This window comes from Notolabrus celidotus, chromosome 21 (assembly GCF_009762535.1).
Source record: "Notolabrus celidotus isolate fNotCel1 chromosome 21, fNotCel1.pri, whole genome shotgun sequence".
Classification (NCBI taxonomy): Eukaryota; Metazoa; Chordata; class Actinopteri; order Labriformes; family Labridae; genus Notolabrus; species Notolabrus celidotus.
In genome coordinates, this window is record NC_048292.1 from 26,812,771 (window position 1) to 26,823,245 (window position 10,475).

General features: G+C 38.8%; 1 protein-coding gene across 1 annotated transcript; it reads right to left on the reverse strand.

Moving 5' to 3' along the window:
* Positions 1-214: 214 nt before the first annotated feature.
* LOC117805048 (mitogen-activated protein kinase 12-like) lies at positions 215-8,531 on the reverse strand. Its single transcript, XM_034673614.1, has 12 exons — positions 8,009-8,531; positions 7,125-7,254; positions 6,839-6,897; positions 6,645-6,756; positions 4,632-4,661; positions 4,119-4,166; positions 3,911-4,025; positions 3,726-3,797; positions 3,393-3,472; positions 2,878-2,956; positions 2,618-2,791; positions 215-420 (listed from the first exon to the last, which is right to left on the reverse strand). The coding sequence occupies exons 1-12, from the start codon at positions 8,125-8,127 to the stop codon at positions 356-358; spliced, it is 1,083 nt and encodes a 360-aa protein (XP_034529505.1). The 5' UTR covers positions 8,128-8,531; the 3' UTR covers positions 215-355.
* Between the last annotated feature and the right edge of the window lie 1,944 nt (positions 8,532-10,475).

The following is a 10,475-nucleotide window of genomic DNA, read 5'->3' on the forward strand; positions in this document are numbered from 1 at the left end:
TGTGGGAGTAAGGTGGATGTGACCCGTATTCAGTGTTTAATGCCTTGCTCTCAGCTTTACAAATTATAAGAATTAATCTAAAGCAAACTGACAAAAAAAATCTGCTTTAGAACTGGGAGACCCACTGAGGAAGGGGCAGCAGTCGTTTTGGACAACCAATGATATTTGAAGAAATGTGTCACAATATCACAACAATGACAGCTCCTCTTAAGAATTAAGAATTGAGAAAATCAGATTTATTGAATAGAAAACATTAAAAAAAATTAATAACATCATTTACTTCTACACAAAAAAAAAAACAGTCATCAAAAATAGAAGGATAATTTGTACAGGGTTTAGGTGTGAGTGTGTGCTGTTAAAGTGACGTCTCTCTGGAGTCCCTTGTAGGCCTGAAGGTCAGAATCTCTGTGAAAGTGTGACCTGCAGACACATACAAAGATTATCAAAATCATGTCTGTGTCAAGTTCAACACTTTAAAACTTGTTTTTTAAATGTTACTTCTTCGTTTTGGACAGTGAACAGCACATTCAGTGTACTTTAGTGTTAAGAGCATCAAGTAAGATGAAAGGCTAGTGACCTCTTCTGGCATATAGCAGGTACTATAACAACACAGAAAACAATTCATTTATTACTCAGATTTTGTCCTCCTGAATAAACTAGCCTTAAAATCAACTTCAGTTCATGTACCAACAAGGGTTTTTTTAAATCAGCTTGTGCTACAACTTTGAAACGCACTACTGATCTATTTTTTGCATAAAACATATTTATTCAGTCTGGCTTTTATGTTGGGTTTAACAATTTTATTACTTAATTTTTCCTATTATACTGATTTTAATTTTTCAATTTTTAATTTTATTAAATTTAACTTTTTATCTGATCTTATTTTATTTTTATTTACTTATTCATTCAATTATTTATTTTATCAACTCAGTTCTATTGATATTTTCAGCCTTAATTTTAATTTTAACTATTATATATCCTTTCCCTTTAAAATTATTTGTTTTAACTATTTATATTCTTAATATTAATTTGACGCTTTAACTTATTTTAATTACACATTTTATTTTATATATTTTATTGCTGTCCTTGTGCATTAGTCTCTATTTTAGTCTCTATTTTAAAATCCATTTTTGTTTTTTAATATGTCTTGCCAATATTTTATTTCTGCTTCTTTCTTTTTTCCAATCGCTGTAAAGCTCTTAGGGTTGCATTTGATTTGTATGAAAGGTGCTATATAAATAAAGCTTGATTGATTGATTGATTGATTGATTGATTGATTGATTGATTGATTGATTGATTGATTGATTGATTGATTGATAACAAAACTCAAATTGCAGACACCTCATATACCTGATGTTTGAGCAACATAAACATTCAAATCAAATCCAATTCAGACTAAATAACAATAAATGTCCAATATCTACTCAGCTTAGTATCTAATCTAAAGTCAATCTAAAGTTGTATTTTTTTGTTTTCATCAACACTTGGAGAAACATCAAGGTTTTTAGCTAGTAGATACTATATGATGAGCTAAGCTATGGCTAGGTGCTAATTTTTCTATGTGCTGTCTGGTGGTGTTCAGAGCTTTTTCCACTAAAATAGTGACTGCAGCTGGAATAAGCTTTTTATGCATAGACTGTTTAATAAATGCACGTAGTATCCGTGACGTCACCCATCTGTTCCTGAAGCGTTGTTTTGAAGCCAATCGTTAGCGAGTGCCATATTGGAAATGCTGAACACAACCAAACTTCTTCCAAGCTGGTGTGAGGTAAAGAGGCGGGCCTTTAGCCTTTTTGCTAACAGCTACAGGGTGCCCGCCTGCCAATCAGGTCAGCCATGTGCTTATTTGGGCAAAACTACTCTTACCACCGTACAGTGTGTGCCGATAGAGAAATTAGCTACTCAGACTTAAATCATTTTTGAACCAGGCTGTAAACATGTTTATTTCTGCTGTAAAGATCGTCTTCTTTGAATGGGTGTGTATGTGGTTTCTGTTGTTTCTGCAGCCAGCCTCAAGTGGACGCTCAATGAACTGCAGTGTTTAGCACTTCCATATTGGCTTCATATTTTAAGACTGGAGATTGCCGCTTGGGTTTATGACACTAGAGGCCATTCTAAATGACACAGATCATCCACTTCACAACTTCTTTGTGGACCAGAGAAACAGCAGCAGTGGACGGCTCATTTCTCTGCGCTGCAGGACTGAGAGATACAAAAAATCATTCATCCCTGCAGCCATTAGGCTTCATGACTCTCTAGCCAATGGGAGATGAGCTGACAGACACCTGAATTACTCGTTTTATGTGATTATTATAATTTTATCTGCCAGACACCTGAATTTCCCTTCAGGGATTAATAAAGTACATTCTATTCTATTCTATTCTACCCCTGAAAGTGCACCAAATCATCACAGCTGGCTGCCTTGAAACCAAAACAATGAGCTAAAAGAGAGTAACAAGCTCTGTAGTGCTAAAGGAAGCTAGTATCTAAATTTACTAACTGTTTCCTGTGGGTTTGTTCTTGCGTCATTAGCCATCTTTCATATTATAAGTATTTGTGTCTTCACTCGAATGTAAAAATAATGCCTCTCCCCTCTCTCTTGCACGCTCTCTCTTACGTTTCCACTGGTCCAGAGGCAGGTCTGTGTTGTCCATGGTCTGGTCATAAGGCTGTGCCTCAGTCTCTTCGTCCGTATCTCTGAACTCACTGAAGATAGGCAGCTCCAGGGCCTCTGAGGCGCTCACCCTCTGCTCAGGGTCAAGAAGCAGCATCTTTTCCAAGACACACACTGCTGTGATGCAGACACACATATCAAAATCAGCAGGGCAGACTTATGAGCATAAACATCAGTGTCAACTGTAGAATGAAGATCTTTACCATTTGAGCTAGCTTTGGAGAAAATAGTGTGCAAGTCTTTCTTTGGCACTTTTGGTAAACTTCTGATGTAGTTTTTGGCCTGTTGGGAAAGGAAGAAGAGAGAGTTGGCATGTCAAGGGATTTCCAGCAGTCAAAGATGAGTCAGGTAAGAACAATGTTTTGTTTTGATACTTGGATTTTGCACGATTATGAGACGCCCAACTCTCTAAGGGTTACTTCCTCACATAATGTAACATAAAACAGTGTGCACTAGGTAAGTGATAGGTATAAAAATAGGGTTGCAAAGAACACATGGTGACGGTTTTCATGCTTTCTGTCTCTAATGATGCATCAACACTATCGCAGCAGAGTGAGTCACCTTAGGATGATGTTAAACCCAAAATGTATCAGCAGTCAAACAATCAAACTGAGGACGAAGATGTATTTATATTTCAGACACTCCTGCAGCAGCCTCGCTTCTCTGCTCCCCTCTCATATGCTCACTGTGTTTCTGACAGGCAAGATATGCAACTTACATCTTGGCTCTGTAGCTTCACAACAAAGTCAGCAGTCGGGGTTCCTGTTATCTTCATGATTTCTCTGAGCTGGTCGAGGTCTGGTAGTTTTTGTGGTTAAGAAACATCCACTGCATGGATTTCTGACATTCAAACAATGGTTTTATATACTGTAAATCAGCATGCAGAAACGCCAGTATCAGCAAAATAGAGGCTCAGATGATATTAAACAGGGATATAGGTGAAATGAGCAGATGCAGAATGCTAACACATTACAAGACACTTACATTCTGCAGGTTTGACATAGTCTGTGCGTGACAAAACCATGCTAGTGCTGTTTGCATTAAAGGATACGATCATTTCCTTTGAACAGCGGCTTTCCCAGCAGCATCTCTGCCATAATACAACCAGCCGACCAGATATCCACTGCAACAGAGAGCACACATAAGATTTCTCACTGATCCTGGGTTAAAAAAAACAGGTCTCTCATTTCTTTTCTTCACTCTTTTTCACACAAAATGTCACAAACAAGGTTTTACCAGTTTGTGTGTAATGCATCCAGTTGAGGATAACCTCGGGCGCCCTGTACCAGCGCGTCACAACATAGCCGGTCATTTCTGAGTCAGCCTGCCTCGCCAGGCCGAAATCAAGAATCTGAAGCAGGAAGAAAGGTAGTCAATGTAACATGACAATTTCAAGATGGAAGGGAGAATCACAATGAAACAGCTGTATGTCAGGTTGGAGTACCTTCAGCTCACAGTCGGGGTTGATGGCTAAATTTCCTGGTTTGAGGTCCTGCAGGATATGTGGATCAAGAGAACAGGAAGATAGTGAATGATGAAATAATTAAAGTACATTTGTTTTGATTTCCTTTATCCTTCTTCCTTTCATCCTTTCCATCAAGATTTCAGTTCTCTGGGTTGGTTTTAGAAGACATAACTTGGAACTTTGGATCCCTGAACCTTGACTGGAAGGTCGCTGCTTCTTCCAGGGTTTGAAACAATGAAATAAACCCAATCATTTCCTATACTCATGACAGATGCAATCATACAACTTCTGTAACATCTGTCCTTGTGAAACCTTGTCCAAGAAAGACGTATAGGCATGTGGGACATTACTAATCTATCAGACAGCATATCATTCTGTTGAGAGTAGAAGAAAGCTCCCTGTGTGGGAATCAGGATGAATGGGATCAAGTGTGAAAAAGAGCAAGAGCCCAGCCCCCAAAGCTCATGGTCTGAAAGGTCAAAGTTCACTCACCCTGTGGATGATTCCTGCAGAGTGGATGTACTGGGGAGAGACAAAACACAGACAGACTCAGTGGCTTCTCCTTAACTCACTTAAACAAGTGTATGACTTTTTTACGTCATTATTGTCAATGATTAAAACAGTTATTACTTTTTGAGCAGAGTGAGGAATACATTCTGGTAAAGGTGATGACAAACATGTTTCACTCAAAGGAAAGTAGTTGCTATCTATTTGCAACAGATGTGTGTCTAACATGAGTCTGGTCCTGCTTGAGGTTTCTGCCTGTTAAAGGAGGTTTTTCCTTGCTGCTGTAAGAGGGGACTGGAGCTTATCTTGTCTTGATATTGGGTCTTTGTTAACCCTCCTGTTACCTCAAATTGACCAACATCTTTTATCCTTGGGGTCAATTTGACCCCAGAAATTTAAACCTCCAGAAACTGATTGTTACCCAGATGTATGTGTCAGGTACTTTATGTTTCTTTGTTGACTACCTAAATAGTCCTTTAAATAAAATATATTTTAAGCATAAACACAATTTAAAGCATTCAGAAGGACTTTATTTGTAAAACAGAACATCAAACTGCTGCATGTTTGTCATGCTCTCGTCGGCCCTGCCTGACTCATCATTGAATGTCTTTAGAGACATGGTGACTGGAAATATTATATCTCAATATAAAGGTTGGCGGTTCGATCCCAGCTCCTGCAGTCACATGTGGAAGTGTCCTTGGTTATAGTGACCTTAATATCATCCAGAACAACCAAAACAAATGTGTGTTAAATGTTGATATTTCTTATGTTTCATACAGCTAAAACAGCCTGGGGTCAAATTGACCCCATGGAACACTGATGCATAATTTTCTTTTACAGGAAATTGGAACCTATCAACACCAACATGCAGGCTTGCTAGTTGTACCTAAAATCTCTAAAAGTAGTATGGGAGGTAGAACCTTCAGTTATCAGGCCCCTCTCCTTTGGAATCATCTACCAGTCAGGGTCCGGGAGGCAGACACCCTCTCTACTTTTAAGAGTAGGCTTCAAAGTTTCCTTTTTGATAAAGCTTATAGTTAGAGCTGGATCAGGCTTGGACCAGCTTTTGTCATGCTGCTATAGGCCTAGACTGCCGGGGGAACTGGCACAATGACACACTGGGATCCTAGCTCACCCCCTTCTCCCCAACCCCCTCATCACTTACTTTAACTCTGCCTGTCCCAATAAAGTTACTAACCATAGACCTTTCTGGAGTCCCTGAGCTCCATTGTCTCGTAGGTTCCTCTGAGCTGCCGTAGACGTCCTCCTGCTGCGGACGTTCTGGACTCCAGCTGATACGGACGTGCTGGACTCCAGTGGCAACAGCTTCTACGACTCATCTCATCACTATCACTTCTCTCTCTTACTCCCCTCTATCTGTCTTTCCAGACCCAACTCGGTCGAGGCATGATGGCTGTCTAACATGAGTCTGGTTCTGCTCGAGGTTTCTGCCTGTTAAAGGAAGTTTTTCCTCACCACTGTAACTAGCTAAATACTGCGAGGTGCAATGCTCATGGTGGATTAAGGTGGGGTCAGACTGAGTCTTACCCTGTCTTGGTGTTGGGTCTCTGTTCATAATTTGACATAGAGTGGTCTAGACCTCCTATGTTTGTAAAAGCGTCTTGAGATAATGTTTGTTGTGATTTGGCACTATACAAATAAAGATTGATTGATTTTAATTTTACGTTTTCCCAGTTGTCCCCATTAAATTAGGAAAAGTCATGAAGTATGAAGCCAAAAAAATCATGTTAGTCATTAATTTAGAGACATTAAACATTGAATGGGGTCCAATTGACCCCAAGGATAATAGGAGGGTTCATAATTTGACATAGAGTGGTCTAGACCTGCTCTGTTTGTAAAGTGTCTTCAGATAACGTTTGTTGTGATTTGGCGCTATACAAATATTGATTGATTGATTGATTGATGGATCTAATTTGATAATCAGTGATGATAATATTAATCATTTAGACCCATGTCTGTGTTGGTTGTGGTGTGTACCTTGAGTCCTCTGAGCATCTGGTAGACTAAGAACTGCACTCTGTCCTCTGTTAATTTCTCCACCTTCATCAGCTTGCCCAGGTCCGTGCCCATGAACGGCATCACCAGGTAGCTGTGGACGAGAAAGGAGGAGATGAGTCAATACAAATGAAATCAACAACCCATTTTGTACTCGGGAACTGACGAGAACTTACAAATCACGTAAGCGGTCCAGTGAGATTTCAGCAGTGAAAACATCCAGCAGCCCAATGACCTGATCAAAAAGAAATAAAAGGAATAATTAAATCATTTCATATTTCTCTCTTAAGCCTGTCTGAAGCACTTTTACTTCACGCTGCAGTTCCATTCCTCTCTACTCAATCTGTGTTTGTGTTTTAATGAAGAGCGCCCCCTTACGTTGATAATTACACACTGAAGACGCATTTTACAGCTTTAAAATACATTCTCCTTTTATCTTATGTCTGTAGAAAGTGCTTTTACATTTTCATGCTTCATGTGTTTGAGGAGTCGGAGCTCTCTGTAAGCTCGTTTGGCAAAAAGCTTGGACTGGAAGGGCCGGTGAAGTTTCTTGATGGCCACCTGCGAGCTTGATCTGCGGTCCCATGCTGAACTGAAACAAACAAAGGTTTATCATGCAAGTTTAATTCAACAGAGTGGTATCTGAAACTTTACTATAACCATAGACAACTCCATGGCAAGTCTAAAAGGAAATCCTCAGGTGTAATTAATCACATCTAAGTTTAAAAAAAAAGTGCCTCTTTAATGACATTACTCACACCCGAATCTCTCTTGCTATGACCCATTAGCATGTCTGCCGTGAAAGAAGGTCTATTTGTGACTGAAGACAAAGTAGTGGGACTTTCTATGGACTTAAATCAGGGTCTTTGACTTCTTCCAACAATGAGATTGGGGGTAGTTTTCTTTGTTGACCCTCATCCACACAACACAATGCAAAAGAGGCCCTGCAGAGCCAGCTGTGGAGACACTAAGGACCAAAATACCTCACACAAGCAGTGCTGCCAATGCAGGAATGTTATAGTATTAGGTATAAGTGTTAAGGCAAAATCTACAAGAGTGACATACAGACGCCAAGATATATACTCCCTTGTGTCTTTATGCAACCAGAGCCACTTTTGCATTACTTCTGCAGGAGGCAAATTCAATGCTGAAGATACAACAGATGGTTAAGCTATTAGTTGGGTGCATTGATGGTTGTGGTAAAGAGACCAACTTGATCCTCCTTCTGTAACTTTACACTATTTATCTCTTGCAGACTGTGGAGGTTTTCAATAGCAAATATGAACATGCAACAAAACAAGCTGATTGCAAATTGCAATCATTACACAGACAGATCATTCACTTACCACACAGTCCCATAAGCTCCTGTTCCAACCTGCTTCAGGTCCCTGTATCTCTCCGGTACCTCCCACACGGTTCTGTTTACCTCCTGCCGGTAGAAACCTGTCCTTGACCGCACAGCCATGCCCACGGGCTGAGGTCAGGGATGTGGGTCCGCTAGATATTAGATCCCGGTCCTGCTCCGTCCTCTCATGTGACAGGGAGATACTTTTATCTAAACCCTCCGGAGAGTCGCGCAGTCTGACGCGCAAGGAAGAGTTCCGTGAAGCGCAAATTCCTCCATATGGACCAGAGGACGTCTCGAGCGCTCTGCGGGGTCGCCAGTTACACCCCCTCCCTAACACACACACACACACACACACACACACACACACACACACACACACACACACACACACACACACATTGTTAGTTGTTAGTCATGGATTCTGGTCGCCCAGGGCAGTTCATGGGTGTGTCTAGGATGTGGGAGAAAAGGCCACAGAACATCTGCCCACCCTTTGCGTGTTCCCCTACAACCCTCCTGTAATAGTCTATTTCTGTGGGTAAGTTATTTCGCAGAGAAGCTACTTAGTGTTAATCACCATCATAGAGACTATTAGATATCTCCTCTGTTTATTTGATAGCTTAAACTTTGAGATCAGCTGGAGGAGTGTGTGGTAGGACTTTATGAAGTGGGATTTCATATTGCTTCACATTTTTTAAAATCTTAATTCTAATTATACAACTTTGATTTGGTGTTTAAAGTATGTTATTAGACCATACCATACTTATATTGTAAAAAGTGAGGCTACTGGCTTACTTTAAATCATTTTAAAGGTGCAGTGTGTGATAATTAACGGCACTTAGCAGAACAGACTTTGCTAGAAATAGAGTATAATTTTCATTAATGTTTAAATTAGTTTATCACCACCTGAAGAAGTTCAGATTGTTTTCTGTTGTACCATTTGCAGCCAAGGAAGTTGGTAAAAAGGCTTTTATGTTTCAGGCTGCTTCTGAATGGAATAATTTACCTTTAAATATTTGTTCTATATCTTCTTTTCCCTTATTTACATATTTTTTTTCCATCTCAAAACAAACTGTTTATGTTTTCAGTAAAGCCCTCTCTGTTCCTCTACCCCCTTTACTTATTTATTCATTTATTTTTTATGAAGATGATGATTATTATTATTATTATTATTATTATTATTATTATTACTATTATTATTATTATTATTATTATTATTATTATTATGATTACTATTATTATTATTATTATTATTATTATTATTATTGTCATTATTATTATTATTATTATTATTATTATTATTATTATTATTATTATCATTATTATTATTATGTGTGTTTAATCATTGCTCCTTTAGTTTATTGAATTTTATTCTCTTTTTCTCTTGTGGAATGTACCTTGTTTAAGGTTGTACCAACCCCTGTTTTGTTGTTGTTGTTGTTGTTGTTGTTGTTGTTGTCAAGTCTGTTGAATATCTGACTGTTTGTGGTTTTTGTTTCTTTGTTTTTGTTTTTGTTTTGAAGGATTCATGTTTTGTTGTATATTTTGTATTGTACTGTTTTCTGTGTCATTGTCTGCCTGGGTCCCCCTCTAAAACGAGATGGCACATCTCAAGGGCTTTATCCCAGTAAATCAATTTCTTCATATAAAAATACTCTCCTTTTTGTTTACTAAGAATGAGCCTTATAAGAAGCAAGTCTCCTTATATAGAGGTGAAGAAGAAGAAGAAGAGAGTGGTTGTTGTTGTTGTTGTTGTTATGCACAAAATAATTTGTATTCATAGATGTTTTTTATACTAAAAACTTGACGAATGGAGGATCATACTTATCATGCGTCACAGTAGCTTTTTGTCCTTGAATGCCTCTGGGGGTTGGCAGAGGAGCGGTTCAGTACAATCTTGTGATGGGAGTTCTGGCTCTCTTTATTGATCCAGGTCATCTGGCTCACCTCAACAATGAGCAGTTGCAGCTCCCAACTGGCTCTTCTTTACCATTTTGGCTTTTATTAAATCAGACATTTGTAGCAATGTTTTGACATGTGACTGATATGTGTGCATGAATTTTACTTTAATTAATAGTTGTAGTTAGGAAAATCAGTATCATTCCTAGAATAACACAATTTTAAATGATGTTTGGTATTAAAACATTCATAGTTAACCATCAAAAACCAGTCCCTGCATCTGATTGGTTGCACGGCACACACTTTAACACATGCACTTGGTCAGTGCATGGTGTGCTTACAGCTGCATAGCGTTCACATCCACAAGGCAGATTCTGAGAACTGAGTTGTTTGTGACAGATACATGGCTACAAGAATTTGACTGCCAGATATCACTAAATTACCCTATTTCTATACACTGCATTTTTAAATGTACCTTTTTTTCATTCAATTCTATACTATACATAGTTTATATTATTTATGCCTCATGAAGGGCATGATAGGGCATGTTGCTCAAAAAGACCAAA